Below are 16722 nucleotides of genomic sequence, written 5' to 3'. Positions count from 1 at the left end.
ACTTTAAAGACAAGTCTCTTTCCAGTAGGAAACTACGACTTACACAGCCTTGATCTTAATGAAGCCTACCACTTTGTTAAAACAAGCTTCTACTTCATAGCTAATACGGCAGTGAGCTTTGAAAACAGACAGCATGCAGATACCACCAACGACAAAGATTCCCAACTAATAACACGTCACTGCGGTTTTCATGTTGGACACTGCATTTAAATTTGACAACAGTGAACACAAAAGGCATGGATCCTAGTCTACCCAGAAAGCAAGGTTCAGTGTGTCAATCTGTTGAGATACAGCCCCTATATACCTGAATCTGCAAACCTAGTTTCCGTTTGAAACAAAAACTCCCTGCATGCAGGGACAATAGTTAAACAGAATGTTCTGAATGGACTACTTTATACTAAGCCTTAAGTATAAAGTTTTATATTTTTGTAAAACCCGAGGTATCTGGGAAGTTAGGGCCCCTGAGGGCAGACCTTAACCAATGACATGATAGAGATGTAAACACACCAGCTTGCTGGTTCTCTGGTAAGGACAACTCCAAGGATTCACAGTGTACACTGACTTCAGAGTTCAGTAGCACAGAGCCACCTCCAGGGGAACAGGCTTAGAGAAGCTTGCTCAGTGGCTTTCCTTCCCTTTCTATTCTATTTCCCTACTCCCTGCAATTTTTTTTCCTGGAAACTTTCTAATTATTTTCACAGGAATTCCTGTCTTAGGATTTACTTCTGGGCTTCTAAGACACATGATATAATAAGTTTTTTGGGTTTTTTTGTTGTTGAGATGGAATCTCGTGCTGTCGTCCAGGCTGGAGTGCAATGGTGCAATCTGGGCTCACTGCAAACACTCCGCCTCCCGAGTTCAAGCGATTCTTCTGCCTCAGCCTCCCGAGTAGCTGGGATTACAGGTGTGCGCCACCATGCCCAGCTAATTTTTTTATTTTTAGTAGAGACAGGGTTTCGCCATGTTGGCCAGGCTAGTCTCAAACTCCTGACCTTGTGATCCCTGCCCCCTTGCGCTCCCAAAGTGCTGGGATTACAGGCCTGAGCCACCATGCCTGGCCTATAAAAAGTATTTTTAAGCGGATGACTCTTATCTTTAAAAGTAGTACAACTTACTATTTTTTTGACATATTCCGATGTAAAAAATAAAGTCACTATGTTATTGCTTAATGTAAATAGAGAAAATTGATTTAGAAAAGTTTTAAAATTCAAATTTAAATATGAAGGATCTTCATTCTTTACCTGTGATATGTGCATGCTACGGATATTTTTTCCAATTCAGTTTTTTTATTGTCTTTTGACTTTATGATGTATTCATCGCGCCATTTGTTTTATGTTTTTCACTTTACTGCCTATGGGTTTTTGAGTCATAGTTAGAAAGCCGTTTTCTTTTAGTATTTGTATTGTTTCATTTTTCACATTTAGATCCCTGATCCATTTAGACTTTATTTTTGTTATGCTATGAGTTGTAGATCTAATTTTATCTTTTTCCAAACAGTCAACCAGTTTTGGCCCAGCTCCGTGTATTACAAAGCCCAACTCTGCCCCAGTGTTCTGTGATACCACCTTTGTCTTTAATTTTCCATGTGCACTTGGGGTTACTTCTGGATTTTCTATCTATTCTACTTGTCTTTTTATATATTCACACACTAGTTCCACATCTTACAGAAATTTTGTAACCTCTATCATCATAAAACCTCTATGACTGCCTTTAGAACCTGTATAATACAGTTTTAGTTACAGAAGCTAAAGACAAAAATAACTGTAAACCAATATGGAATTCTGGCTAGTTGGTCTGTTTTTCAAAGTAATACAGGTTAGCGATTTTGAAACTACTTTTTGTATACGATTGAGCAAATAAGTGAATATCTTGTGGATAATGAGAGCCAGCTTTCTACTTTCAGAGAACACAGTTAGAATTACAGAAAGGGCAGATCTGACTGAACCCTGAGATGCTGCATTGGAACTGAGGTAACAGTAAGAACTCAGCTGTTTTTTAAACATACATGTAGGTAGGTAGGTAAGTACATAGATAGACATAAAACATACAGATGAGCCTGGACTGAAGTGCGTATGGAGGTGTGGGGGTGCGTGCCTGTGTACATATATAAATATACATGTATATATGCATACATACACACACATACATAAACACGCGTGTGTGTATAAACTCCTAGCGTTGTCTGCTGAGACAGTCTAGAAGCAATGGCATCCTAGTAGCAACAAACAACCTACACAGCCCAAATACCGGCTGTAAAATAGCATTCTCCAAAAAAAGGAACAGGAATCTTTGGGGAAATGTCTGATTCCAAGGCAGGAGCAAAAAGTACACGATGAGCTTGGAATATCCTTTGCCCTTAAACAGGGAATGACGGGGACATGTTAAAAAGACACGGGAACCAGAAGTAAACAAATGAATACACGGGGGAGAAGGGAAAGCGCTTCCTTACTGTAGAAAAAGAGAAACGAGCAAAGCATTCCGTAGCTCGTGCCGCGTGGGGCGCGGGAAGACAGGCCCGGCTGCAGGAGGACGCCCTGCGGAAGGGGGGCCGGAAGCCGAATCCCCCGACTAGCGGTCGCCGTCCCGTCCTCCCGCTGGAGCCGCGTTCTCCCCGCACCTGCCACTGCCCCACCCCAGGCACCGCTCCGCGTCGCTTTTCGCCGCGTCACCTTGGCAACAGTAGCGGGTTCGGACAGTGCCGCCACCGGTTTCTCGCCGCCAGCGGCAGCACTGACGCTGCAGAGGCCGCCGCCATGTCCCCGGAGCCCGGCCGCTAGTTGAAGTGCGGCTGCGTCTCCGTCTCCCGCATCACCGCCGTTCGGTGTGAAAGCCTCTTGTCCTCCTCTGGCCACCGTCCAGCTCTGAACCAAGAAATGAGCCAATCCCAGTGAGGCATTCGCGCGGGGGCGTCCTTGTGGAAACCTCTCGGCGACGCTCTGCCAATCGGGCTGGTGCTCGCGGGGTGAGGTCCCGGCCGGGGGGACCCTCGGGGTCTGCGCCTACGCCGGGGTGATGTTGGGGGCTGGGAGGATCTGCTTTGTCCCCAGCCTTCATGGGCCCTGGGTGTCCCTATCGCTGTTTCCGCGCGTGAACCGCAAGGGCCCACCCTTCCGCGGCCTCCAGGGCTAAAACCCTCCTCTTGACCTTTGATCTTTAGAGAACCGAGGTGAAGAAGCAGGGCGGGAGACTGTCGTAGGATACAAAGCAGTGGAGAATAAAACAATGCAAAATTGTGTAACATTTTCAAAATGTAAAAAAAAAAAAAATGCAGTAAAATACTTTTAACCGTCTCAAAACTGAAATTACTGAATATCTTAAAAATGAAAAAAAAAAAAACACTGCATATTAGTACCTGTGGGATATACCAATGCAGTGCCTTTAAAAATCAAAATAAAAGTAACTTGAAAAACTTAGAAAAAATTAGCAAGGTAAACCTAAGAAAAGCAGAAAGAAGGAATTCGTAAGGATAAAAGAAGAAAATAAATTGGAAAATAGAAATGGGAGTGAGAATACTAATAAGCAAAAGATTTGAAAAAGGCAACAACAGGGTGGTTGGCTAATCTAATCCAGAAAGAGAGAGGAGCAAAATCAAAATACAAAATGATAAAGGGGAGATAAGCATAGGTACAGAAAAACTTAAAAGAATTGCATCATCAGTCAGTTCGATGTCATAAATCTTAAAACTTGAATGAAATGGACAAGATTTCAAGAAAATATAATTTACCAAAACATTCCAGTGATAGAAATTCTAAGTAGATTACCGTGGAAGAAATCGATGATGTCAGAGACCTGCATTTCCCATAGCTGAATCCACAAAAGCACCAGGCCCAAAATATTCCATGGCAAAATTCTACTGTGCAAATTTGAGGAACAGAGAGTTGGTTGCTGTTGATTCTGTCCTAAGCACAGGAAAAAAGGAAACATTTCAAATTCTATTTATGAAGTGAGCATAACACTTATACCAAAATCTCACAAAACACACATGCAGCATATACACACATACACCGACCATAGAAATTCTTACTCATGAATATTACTGGAAAAATGCTAAAGCAAATAAAAAATATCATAAAGTCTTTCTATCTCACTAGAAATAGCAGGGTACAGTGGCTTGTGCTGTAGTCCCAGCTACTTGGGAGGCTGAAGTGGGAGGATCCCTTGAGCCCAGGAGTTCGAAGCCAGCCTGGGCAATATAGTGAGACCTCCTGTCTCTAAAAAGCATTGCAAAGAAAAAAAATTTGTCATCTTCAAGATGCAAAAAAGGTATTTGATAAAATTCAACATACATTCTTGATTTTTTAAAAAATCTTCAAAAATTTAGCAAATGATGTTGACACAACTAGGTAGCCATCTAGAAAAAATAAAGTTGGATCCCAACTCAACTCACACCTCACATCAAAATACGTTCCAGATAGATTAAAGAGTACAGTGTACAGATTATTTTGTTACCTAGGTAATAAGTATAGTAACTGGTAGGTGGTTCTTTTTTTTTTTTTTTTGAGATGGTGTCTTGCTCTGTTACCCAGGCTGGAGTACAGTGGTGCAAACTCGGCTCACTGCAACTTCCGCCTCCCAGGTTCAAGCCATTCTGCCTCAGCCTCCCAGGTAGCTGGGACTACAGGCATGCACCACCATGCCTAGCTAATTTCGTTGTATTTTTAGTAGAGATGGGATTTCACCATGCTGGCCAGGCTGGCCTTGAACTCCTGATCTCAAGTGATCTGCCCACTTCAGCCTCCCAAAGTGCTGGAATTACAGACGTGAGCCACTGTGCCCGGCCGCCCCTGGTAGGTAGTTTTTCTGTCCTCTCCCTTTTCCCACCATTTACCCTCAAGTAGGCCCTGGTGTCTGTTCCCCTCTTTGTGTCCATGCGTTCTCACTGTTTAGCTCCCATTTATAAGTGAGAACGTGGTATTTGGTTTTTTCTTCCTGTGTTAGTTTGGATACTTCAGCTCCATGCATGTTGCTGCAAAAGACATGATCTCATTCTTTTTTATGACTGTGTGGTTTTTTATGGTGTATATGTACCATATAGTCTTTATCCAGTTTACTATTGATGGGCATTTAGCTTGAGTCCATGTCTTTGCTGTTGTGAATAGTGTTGCAATAAACATACAGGTGCATGTGTCTTTGTGGCAGAATGATTTATATTACTTCGGGTATATCCACAATAATGGGATCACTGTGTTGAATGGTAATTCTGATTTAAGTTATTTCAGAAATTGCCACACTGCTTTCCACAGTGGCTGAACTAATTTACATCCCTACCAGCAGTGTATAAACATTCCCATTTTCACCCCTTGATTCCTGGACCCATGAATCTTGCCAATGGGAAAAAGAGTATCATATTTTGAATGTTAATTCAGAGCAGACGCATATCTTGCTCCAGCCCTGCAAGGTATCACCACCTTGCTGGTGCGATAACTGAGTCTTCAAGAAGCCATTCCACTGTTCTATCAAGCCAGCTGCTCCAGGATGGTGGGGAATGTAAGATCAGTAAATTCTATGATGGTGGGTCATTCCACACTTTATTTGCTGTTAAGTGAGTTCCTTGATGAGAAGCAATGCTGTGTGGAATACAATGGCAGTAGATGAGGCATTCTTTAAGTCCAGGGATGGCAGTTTTAGCAGAAGCATTGCTTGGGCCGGGCATGGTGGCTCACAACTGTAATCCCAGCACTTTGGGAGGCCAAGGTGGGCAAATCATGAGGTCAGGAGATCGAGACCATCCTGGGCAACATGGTAAAACCCCGTCTCTACTAAAATACAAAAATTTAGCTGGGCATGGTAGCATACACCTGTAGTCCCAGCAACTCGGGAGGCTGAGGCAGGGGAATCACTTGAACCCAGGAGGCAGAGATTGCAGTGAGCCAAGATTGTGCCACTGCACTCCAGACTGGGTGACACAGTGAGACTCTGTCTCAAAGAAAAAAAAAAGAAGGGATATCTTGGCATGCTCTACACTATTGGACCTATAGAAATTTCACTGGTGTGTGCATGTTCTCACTCATAAGTGGGTATTGAACAATGAGATCACACAGACACAGGGAGGGGAACATTGCACAGCGGGGCTTGGGGGGTGGGGGCCTAGGGGAGGAATAGCAGGGGGTGGGGGGATTGGGGAAGGATAGCATTAGGAGAAATACCTAATGTTGATGACAGGGTGATGGATGCAGCAAATCACCACCATGGCACATGTAGACCTATGTAACAAACCTGCACGATCTGCACAGGTATCCCAGAACTTATAGTAAATAAATTTTTAAAAATTTTACTGGTGGAGAAGGTCTCTGAATTTTAGTTAAATTTATTTCCCAACTTCTGACATGCAAATGTCTTCCCAATAAATTTAGGCTAGTTGCTACTTTTTGCTCAGTAAGTCACTTCAGCATAATGTCATCAGTGTAATAGACCAGCATGGTATCTTGAGGATGAGAAGGATAATCAAGATCACTGTGAATTGAATTATGACATAGAGCTGGAGAGTCAATGTACCCCTGAGGTAGGAAAGTGAAGGTATATTGTTGGTCTTGCTAGCTGAAAGCAAACTGCTGCTGGTGGTCTTTTTTTTTTTTTTTAACAGATATAGAGAAGAAAGCATTTGTCGGATCAATAGCCACACACTGGGAAGTAGAGGATGTGTTAATTTCTCAAGCAAGGACACCACATCTGGTACAGCAGCTGCAACTGGAGTCACAACCTGGCTAAGCTTCTGATAATCCACTGTCATTCTCTAAAATCCATCTGCCTTCTGCACAGGCCAAATAGGCAAGTTAATCGGGATATGGTGGGAATCACCACCCTGCATCTTTCAAGTTCTTAATGGTGGCACTAAGCTCTGCGGGAATGCTGCCTCCTCCAGGGATGCAGTATCACTTCTGGTTTACTGTCTTCCTAGGTAGAAGCAGTTCTAGTAGCTTCCACTTGGCCTCTCCATCACAGCCTTCACCCCACAGGTTAGGGAACCTATATGGGAATTCTGCCAGCTGCTGAGAGTTATTCCAATTACACATTCTGGAACTGGGGAAGAAACCACAGGATGGAGTCAGAGGCCCCAACTAGGTCCACTGTAGGACAGACTTGAGCTAAAACTCTTAGTCTATTTAGGCTGCTCTAACAAGATACCTTAGACCTGGGGCTTATAAACAACAAAAATTTCTTCTTACACATCAGGAGGCTGAGAAGTTTGAGATCAGGGTGCCAGCATGGCCAGGTTCTGGCAAAGGCCCTCTTCCAGGTCGCAAAATGCCAACTTCTTGCTGTGTCCTCATGTGGCAGATGGGGCAAGCAAGCTCCCCTCAGGCCTCTTTTATAAAGGCACCAATCCCATTCATGAGGGTTCTACCATTATGACCAAATCACATTCCAAAACCTCCACCTCCAATTCCTATCACTTTGGGGGTTATGATTTCAACATATGAATCTTGGAAAGACAAACATTCAGACTATTGCAAACTTCAGTGACCACCTGATCTCCATTAGCCCCTATTTTGACTGGTGGGTCACAGTGATGTTTTTGGTGTCGTGGAATTAGTGCCAGTTCAGAGTCCTATAATCCTCAAAAAGCCTCATTATTTCCTTTTCCCTAATGTACAGCTACCTTAGTAAACTGCCACAGGTCCTTTGGGGGAGGCTGGGAGAAAGATTAACAGTATAAAATTTTGGCTGTTAAGGGGTTCTTTCCTCAAGGGGACCCAATTTGATCTTCATTCAAGGGGTTCTGGGACTGTAAACTGACTCAAATCCTGGAATTAAATGAGGGCTTATGACTTTCCGTTTTTAATATTCAAGTTAGACTTTTGTTCACTTGACCTAGAAACCTTTCTGCTGATAGAAATCAAGTAAGAATTTAGTAGGCCTCCTATCTATTCTACTTTTTGAAAGATCATGATCAACTAGCAAATGCTGAGGTCTGCAAGAGTCAGACTATTTCAGGTACTGCTTTGACTCTGCTGTCCCTTGTGGTAAGCACATTCACCTCACCTTTGATGACTGAGTGCTGCCACTTGGTCCCTGCCACCCTGAGATCCAATTATTCCTGTGGCATTCCAGTTTTCCAACTCAGTGACTGTACTTCCCACTGTAAGGCCTGGCCTACAGAAAAGAATGATCACAGAGCTCTTCAAGAATGCCAGGGCTACCCTGAGATACTCCTCACAGTTGTGGTGAAAGGGTATCTCTTGTACCCTGCCAAGTGGGTGAGTAGGTCTTAAATGATGAATCTGCTCCAACAACCCAATCCTCCCAAGCCTTTGAATCCCTTCCTCTACATTACGCCAAGGCAGGTCAGGAATTTCTAACTCACTTTGGGGATTAGGATTTCAACATATAAACCTATGTAGAATGCATGAGCCACCTCTTTGTCCAGGCGTCCGCCAACCAACCAAATAAGACTGTTCGAATCTCTTCTAACTCAGCTGCAATGTTAAAGGCAGCATCTCTGCTTTGTGGGCCCTTCTCAGTAAATTCAGCCTGACCAACTTTATGTTCTTTATGTCAATATCTCATGCCCTTAATTCCATTGCCACATATATTCCCCAGATTGTGTCTGTATAAATTAGAAAACTTGAGTTCTTTTGAAGCATAGTATCCCCCTGCACTTTGTAATTCACCTTTGGAGCCTGCTGGGACTTGAGTTTAGTTATAGGTCTAGAAGCAGAGAAGGGTGGTGTGGGTGGATCCTGAAGAGAATCTGCATTGTCTTGCAAAGGCAACTGACCCAGGGGAGGCCATCACAGTTCCTCTGGCAATGCAGGGTTAATCCCCCCAGATGGCGGTGAGGAGGATACTTGTACTGGCAAAGAAGACTCCTAAGAATTTCAGGACAAAATGTCCTCAGCTCCATCAGGGTCTTCCCATGTGTCCTCATTCCAGCTTTCGGGATCCCATTCTTACCAATGTGCTCACTTTAAAAGTAGAACTTTTCAAGGTTGGAAATTCAATGTGTGTTGTAATTAAGTCACTTGTGGGATGAGAGAAAACCACACAGGGAAACACATGGGAAGAGAGTGCGGCAGGTGCAGAGGTAGAGGTAGATGCGCAGCCCACTCCCAACGTGCGCACATGCGTGCGCACTCCACCCCGACGCCAGGGTGGCGGGCTGATTTCAGACCACGTGCGCACATGCGTGCGCACTCCACCCCGACGCCAGGGTGGCGGGCTGATTTCAGACCACGTGCGCACATGCGTGCGCACTCCACCCGGACGCCAGGGTGGCGGGCTGATTTCAGACCACGTGCGCACGCTCCACTCCGATGCCAGGGTGGCGGGCTGATTTCAGAAAACAAAAAGATGGCAGTGGAATGGCTGTTAGAATGGTGTGAGCTCAAGTAACACGTCACTTCTTAGGTCTGTCTATTCAATCAGCTGTGGAGTAAGTGGGATCTTTTCCAATGCCACTTTTCAGTCTCTAGCACCAACTGGGTGTCCAGCAATTGAATTCAAATGTATTTTAACTATCTGGAGTTAGAATAGGCACCACAGGTTAAGGGCACAGTCCCATCAGACTGCCCCTTAATTCAGACACCAATTACAAATCCTCAGCCTTCCATACTTCCGGTTGGCTATAAATATAGAGGCCCCCTGGCTTCCTCCTCTAGCTTGGTAATTTGCTAGAACGACTCATAGAACTCAGGAAAGTGCTTTACTTATCGTCACCAGTTTACCATAAGGGATACAACTCAGGAAAACCAAATGGAAGAGGTACGTAAGGAATGGGAGGTCATGGTACGCAAAGCTTCTGTGCCCTCTCCAGGTGTACCACCCTCCCGGCACTGGATGCGTTCACCAATCCAGAAGCTCACAGACACCATCATGTAGGGATTTTTTTTTTTTTTTTTTTTTTTTTTTGAGACAGGGTCTCATTTTGTCACACAGGCTGGAGGGCAATGGTGTGATCTCAGATCACTGCAGCCTCAGTCTCCTGGGTTCAAGAGATTCTCCCTCCTCAGCCCCCCCAAGTAGTTGAATCTACAGGCGTGTGGCCACCATGCCTGGCTAATTTTTTGATTTTTTGGTAAAGATGGGGTTTCGCCATGTTACCTGGCTAGTCTCAAATTCCTGAGCTCAACAGATCTGCCTTCCTTGTCCTCCCAAAGTGCTGGGATTTATAGGCGTTAGCCACGTGTCTGGCCTCATTTAGGGATTTTTACGGAGGCTCTGCTTACACTGGCCCTTGCCGTTAACTCAACCTCCAGCACTTTTCCCCTTCCTAGAGGCTGGGGGATAAGGCCGAGAGTTCCAACCTTCTACAAAGGCTTGGTCTTTCTGGTGACCAGGCTGTGTTCTGAAGCTATCTAGGGATCTGCTAAGAGTCTCTTCATTAGAACAAAACACACTCTTATCACACTATCAATCAGGAAATTCCTGAGATTTAGGAGCTATATGCCAGGACCTTGGGGCAAAGACCAAATCTTTTCTCTATAGCACAATCATACTAAGATTTGCAATCTAAGAAGTTTGAAGAGCTATAGTCTAGGCCAGTGGTGCTCAAAGGGTAATCCTAGGACTTTAGTACCATCAATTTTCCTGGGGACTTTTTAGAAATGAAGATTCTTGTGTACCATTCCAGACTACTAAATCAGAATCCTGGAGGTGGGGCCCAGAAATCTGTGTTTTAGTAAAAATGACTTCTATTCCCAGGTGATGCTGCTAAAGTTTGAGAATCACAGATGTAGATAAAACTGGGGGCCTTCTTGGTGCCCAGGAATCTCCACCCTCACCTGTGGCACCAGGAGCTGAGGAGTCTGGAGTGCCAGCCACTGCTCTCCAAGGTAGGTCCTTTGTCTGTCTTTCCTTTGTCAGAGGCTGCACTGATCGTTTACCCATGGGGAGGTGGGGCCTACAGGGAGGTGGAACTTGGACAATTCTATTTTTTTTTTTTTTTTTGAGACGGAGTTTCGCTCATTACCCAGGCTGGAGTGCAATGGCGCGATCTCGGCTCACCGCAACCTCCTCCTCCTGGGTTCAGGCAATTCTCCTGCCTCAGCCTCCTGAGTAGCTGGGATTACAGGCACGCGCCACCATGCCCAGCTAATTTTTTGTATTAGTAGAGACGGGGTTTCACCATGTTGACCAGGATGGTCTTGATCTCTTGACCTCGTGATCCACCCGCCTCGGCCTCCTGAAGTGCTGGGATTACAGGCTTGAGCCACCGCGCCCGGCGACAATTCTTTACTGGAAGGCAGAGAATGGTCTAGGTTTTTACCACACAGTTTGGTCCTTTACAGTGGCACCCGCAAATGAGGCAGGGTGCTGTTGTGAGGCCTCCGTGGTGTTCGTAAAATGTCTAACACCATGCTAGACATAGAACAGTCACTTGCTATATGGTGTTGGTAGTTGCTGTACCTGACACTGCCTATCACAATCATAATAGATGTTCAGTAGATAGGAGTGATTGTTAATTGGTTCACTGGAGAAGGAAGCAGGCTTTTCCAGCTTGTTTCTCTGATTTTGCCAGCCAAGATGTCTTAGTCTATTTTGTGCTGCTGTAACAGAAAACCATGGACTGGGCAATTGATAATAAACAGGAATTGCTTTGGCTCATGGTTTTGGGGGCTGGGAGTTCTAAGATTGAGGGGCTGCACCTGGTGAGAGCCTTCATGCTGCATCATAACATGGTGGAAGGCACACAGGGGTGAGAGGAAGAGAAAAGGGGACCAAACGCATCCTTTTATCAGGATCTCACTTCTGAGATAATGGCATAATCCATTCATGAGAGTGGAGCCCTCATGACCTAATCGCCTCTTAAATGTCCTCTTTCTCAATGCTGTTGCATTGAGGATCCAACACATGAACTTTCGGGAACACATTCAAACCATAGCACAAATAGGCATAACATAAGAGATCATAATTAGGAAGGAGAAAAGCAGGCAGGGAAGGTGGAAGCGTGGAAAGGAAGAAGACAGAAAGGATGTCAGTATTCACAAAAGCAATAGAGACATGACCATTTTCTTGGAAGAACAAGGAGGTTTGGCTATTGAACACTATGTGGTCATTTCTTAGACTTTTTTTTTTTTGAGACGGAGTCTCACTCTATTGCCCAGGTTGGAATGCAATGGCTGATCTCAGCTCACTGCATCCTCTGCCTCCCAGGTTCAAGCAATTCTCCTGCCTCAGCCTCCCAAGTAATTGTGATTACAGGTGCCCACCACCGCACTTGGCTAATTTTTGTATTTTTAGTAAAGACAGAGTTTCGCCATGTTGGCCAGGCTGGTTTCGAACTCCTGACCTCAGGTGATCCACCCTCCTTGGCCTCCCAAAGTGCAGGGATTACAGGCATGAGCCACTGCACCCAGCTGGTCATTTCTTCTTAATTCTAGTTATAGGATTTCAGAGCTGGAAAAGGGAATTTGGAGGTCACAGAGCTACCTCCTCACTGCCCAGGGGAAGCAGTGAAGGCCCTGAGAAAGCAAGTGTTAGAGATTACAGCAGAATTAGTTTCCAAGCATAGGCACTGCCTGCTACATCTCACCATAACATGAGCTCAGTTACCTGACATGGAAACCTTTGAAGACCGTGAAAGTACCAAAAATGGGACCAGCACTCTGAGTGTGATTTATTTCCTTTCTATCTCTTTCTTTTTGTTCTCATTCTTATTTGTAAGCTCCTCCTCCTTCCGTTCTCTTCTCCATTCCTTCTTCCTTTTCATGATTCTCATCCATAAGTACCTGGCCTAAGCCAGGAAACTGAGGTTACCAGATCTTCGAAGTGGCTCTGATACTCCCAGCCCAGCATACCCCATATCATTGTCTTCTTTACAAGGTGTTGGTTTCTGCTGACCAAAACTCACAATTGGCTCTGATTGGGCACCAGGGTTCTGACTACTCTCAATAGGAAACACGTCATTTGGTTCCTTGAAAATACTTGTGATCCTTTGATAGCCAGAAACCACCATGGAAACATAATTCAAAAGCTGCCTCTCCTCCTCTGGTTCTTTAACCCTTTTTTTCTGAGATGGAGTCTCACTCAGTTGCCAGGCTGGAGTGCAATGGCACGGTTTTGGCTCACTGCAACCTCTGCCTCCGCCTCCGGAGTAGCTGGGATTACAGGTGCGTGCCACCATACCCAGCTAATTTTTGTATTTTTAGTAGAGACAGGGTTACACTGTGTTGGCCAGGCTGAACTCCTGGTCTCGTGATTCGCCCGCCTAAGCCTCCCAAAGTGCTGAGATTACAGGTGTGGGCCACCACGCCCGGCCTTTTAACCCTTTTTTCAATCTCTTGCAAAAGGTGGCTGTGAAAATGGTTGCTCTGTGGCCGGGGATGGTGGCTCACACAGGTCATCTCAGCACGCTGGGAGGCAGAGGCAGACGGGTCGCTTGAGCCCAGGAGTTCGAGACCAGCCTGGGCAACATGGTGAAACCCCATCTCTAAAAAAAAATAAAATAAAAAAAGGAAAGAAAAAAATCTTTGCTTTGCAGGCAGAGTGCAAAGTGCCCAACTTCACAGGGGGAAGAACCTTTCTACAAATCTCATGTCACAGATAAACGTCATTTCTCAACCACAGCCCACACTTGTTACAGAAAGCATTAAAAAATGTCCTCAACCCCCTGGGATGGGTGGCTACTCCTAGAATTTGGATCCAGGGTGTTCACAGCTTGGCTTTTTACATATCGAAGAGGAAAGAGATGGCTAAGAACATCCGCATAGGTGGTCCTGGCACTCTGCCGGCTGAGTATTCAGGGACTCCAGCTGTAGAAAGGATTAGGGGACAACCTGACCGAATTCGCATTTGTTCAGGCGTTTCCCGCGGAGCTCTGCTGAAATGGGGTTAGTCTTTTGCTGCCATTCAGAAAGTGTCTGGGCCCACCTAGGGAAACCACGGGCTAATGGGGAGGAGGACCGGCATGGAGGATGTGCCACAGCCTCTCTAGAAGGTAGCACTGGCGCGCCCAACTAGTGACAGACGGAGCGGTGGCAGGGGCGCAGCTGCACCGAGGAAGAGGCCCGCGCAGGGGAGCCGCGAGCGCCCAAGTGTGCCCAGCCTCGTCGGATGCAGCCCGCGCGCCGGGCTCCAGCGCAGGTGCGGCCAGCGGAGGCCAAGAACCGCGTGGGACAACCCCAGTGGGGGCGGGGGGAACGCGCCAGCCGCCCCCCGGTCAGGAGCTGGGGCCTGCAGCGGGGCCTCACCCAGCCTTGCGCCCCGGGTCCTGCGGGATGGCAGCACCTCTCAGGGTCAGTCCACTTCTCTCCGCGGTGCCTCCGCAGACACCACGCGGGGAAGAAGGAGGGGCGGAGACCCGGCCGGCGCGCGTCTGAGGATCCCAACCCCGGTGCGGCTGGAGCGCCTCCATCGTTGTCTCTCCGCCCCACGATTCCGAGGAAGGACCGTGAGTAGCCCCCACCCCGGGGTCTGGAGCGCGGGCTCCCCGCAGGGAGCCTCCCAAAACGGGCGGCGCTTGGGCGCCCCCGCGGGCGGGAAGAGGTGGGCGCCGGGGCGTGAGGGGAGTGGGGCGTGGGGCGTGTGGTGTGTGGGGCGTGGGGCTTGTGGGGCGTGGGGCGTGCGGCGCCAGGGCGGGGGGGGCGTGTGGTGTGTGGGGCGTGTGGCTTGCGGGGCGTGGGGCGTGGGGCGTCAGGCGCCGGGGCGTGGGGGGCGTGGGGCGTGAGGGGGCGTGGGGCGTGCGGCGCCGGGGCGTGAGGGGCGTGCGTGGCGGGGGGCGTGCGTGGCGGGGGGGCGTGCGTGGCGGGGGGCGTGCGTGGCGGGGGGCGTGCGGCGCCCGGGGCGTGGGGGGCGTACGTGGCGTGGGGGGCGTGGGGCGTGCGGCGCCCGGGGCGTGGGGGGCGTACGTGGCGTGGGGGGCGTGGGGCGTGCGGCGCCGGGGCGTGGGGGGCGTGCGTGGCGTGGGGGGCGTGGGGCGTGCGGCGCCGGGGCGTGGGGGGCGTGCGTGGCGTGGGGCGTGCGGCGCCTGGGGCATGGGGGGCGTACGTGGCGTGGGGGGCGTGGAGCGTGTGGAGCGTGTGGAGCGTGCGGCGCCAGGGCGTGGGGGGCGTGGGGCGTGCGGCGCCCGGGGCGTGGGGGTGTACGGGGCGTGGGGGGCGTGGGGGGCGTGGAGCGTGCGGCGCCAGGGCGTGGGGGGCGTGGGGCGCCCGGCGCCGAGGAGCCGCTACCACCTGCCGCCATCCCTGCGCGCGGCGGGGCTTCCCTCACCCCGCAGTCCCGGGAGGCGGCGCCGGAGACCCAGCGGCCGGGACCGCGAATCTGGAGTCCGCGGCGCTCGCCCGGCCAGACTGGCGACTCGCTTCATTTTGCAGAGCGGCCGCTCCCCTCCCGGTCCACCTGGGACGCTAGGAAAGCGTCAGACTCTGTCTGTCACGGGAGCCCGCGCGTGGCGTGGCGAGGGAGAGCTGGGCTCGGCGGCGAGGGACTCGTTTCGCGCCTGGAGAGGCAGGAAGAGGGCGCGGGCAGAGCATCCTCGGGCGGGGATGCCGTGAAAACATCAGCCACCTCAGCAGTAGACACAGTTTGTTTGGCTTTATTTGCACGGAGTGGATTTTCAGTGACGTGCGATCTTGCTTAAAAGAAGAGATGCCCCCCGAGGAGCTCAGCCGGCGACTGGCCGCAGTGACCACGCATGTCGGTAAACAAGCTTTCATTTTTCCTGCGTTGTATGAATGGCGGGTGGGGACCTGGTCTCTGGGCTTTGTCTGGGCCTCGCCGCTCGGGGTCCTGCCTGCGGCGTCCAGCGGGGGACATCCTGGGGCGCGCCGCTGGTGGGCGTCGGGGGTCCGAGGAAGGCGCCTTCGCCAGGTGGTTGCCGAGTCCGCTGAGCCCCAAGCCCAGAGCTGCTGGGTTGTTAGCATCCGTCAGCTGCTTAGCACGGGAGTGGCGTGGGTGGGAAGTTACACGTTCTGGTTTTGGGGTTACTGAGAAAGGAGAGGGCTTAAGAGGAACGAATACGGGTGCATTTCCGCAGAAATGACTGCCACGCCGCTGACGGCTTGTGTATGAGAAAGTGCAGGGAGAGGCAGGTTTCATGGGAGGGCCCTGCTCAGCCGGGCCCCAGGCCTGTTACTGTGCTGCTTGGAGGGGTTAGGACGCCCCTGATGATCCCCTTGAGAAACCTCTGCAAGCCAGAGAGGCTGAGCAATTTTAATCCTCTTCCCTGAGTTGAAAAGAGGAGCAAAACGTGTTCCTTACTCCTGAAGGGTTGTGATGGACCATCAGGCCCTACAGACTAAGGGAAAGAGGACATCGAGAGAGTTCCCAATCAGCTTTTTCTTAGCACTTTCCTCCCCTACGCCTTCCCTGGACCTCCCTCAATAAAGACGCACAATCAGTTTCAGAACCTCTGGATGTGGGCGACCTTCGGAATTATGGGGATCATTTTCCCTCTTGCTGACTGCACTTAGAGGTCCTCCCGTGAATGCAAATCAGCTTTTATTGATAAAGCCAGGAACTATTTGCCTTCATTTTCTACACATTTGTTAAAGCTGCTTTCTTGGTATCTGCATGTTAAATGTTGTTTCATAGCCGGGCGTGGTGGCGCATGCCTGTAGTCCCAGCAACTCAGGAGGCTGAGGCAGGAGAATCGCTTGAACCCGGGAGGCGGAGGCTGCAGTGAGCCGAGATCGCGCCACTGCACTCCAGCCTGAGCAACAAGAGTGAAACTGTCTCAAAGAAAAAAAATGTTGCTTCATGATCATGCAGATCTCAAATGATGCGCTTGTAAGGGCATACTTTGTAAAGATAATTTATATGGGAAGTCCCAGTTTTGATCATTCA

General features: G+C 48.8%; 1 protein-coding gene and 1 long non-coding RNA gene across 8 annotated transcripts in view; one reads left to right on the top strand and one right to left on the bottom strand.

Annotated features, from left to right (window-relative positions):
• The window catches only part of LOC105720576 (uncharacterized), a 42150-nt gene extending 38997 nt beyond the window's left edge, over positions 1-3153 (bottom strand). For 2 of the 5 annotated variants that reach the window (XR_001108186.3, XR_001108184.3), the window contains exon 1: positions 2670-2927. This is a non-coding gene — a long non-coding RNA (uncharacterized LOC105720576). Of the gene's footprint in view, positions 1-2449; positions 2526-2669 lie in introns of those variants that run through there. The other 3 variants (XR_010338932.1, XR_010338933.1, XR_010338931.1) reach the window with 3 other exon arrangements.
• Positions 3154-14305: 11152 nt separating this feature from the next.
• Positions 14306-16722, top strand: part of MCF2L2 (MCF.2 cell line derived transforming sequence-like 2) — a 279331-nt gene continuing 276914 nt past the window's right edge. Inside the window, exon 1 of one of the 3 annotated variants that reach the window (XM_064366852.1) lies at positions 14306-14329. Coding sequence is in view for 1 of the 3 variants with exons in the window: in XM_064366848.1 (XP_064222918.1) it covers positions 15526-15577 (52 nt within the window). In the remaining 2 variants the exon portion in view is untranslated. Of the gene's footprint in view, positions 14330-15432; positions 15578-16722 lie in introns of those variants that run through there. The other 2 variants (XM_064366848.1, XM_064366849.1) reach the window with 2 other exon arrangements.

The sequence above is a fragment of the Aotus nancymaae genome, unplaced genomic scaffold (genome assembly GCF_030222135.1).
Source record: "Aotus nancymaae isolate 86718 unplaced genomic scaffold, 86718_ANA_hifiasm-v0.15.2.pri h1tg000067l, whole genome shotgun sequence".
Classification (NCBI taxonomy): domain Eukaryota; kingdom Metazoa; phylum Chordata; class Mammalia; order Primates; family Aotidae; genus Aotus; species Aotus nancymaae.
Note: the sequence above shows the minus strand (reverse complement) of the source record. Positions and strands in the feature narration are given on the sequence as shown.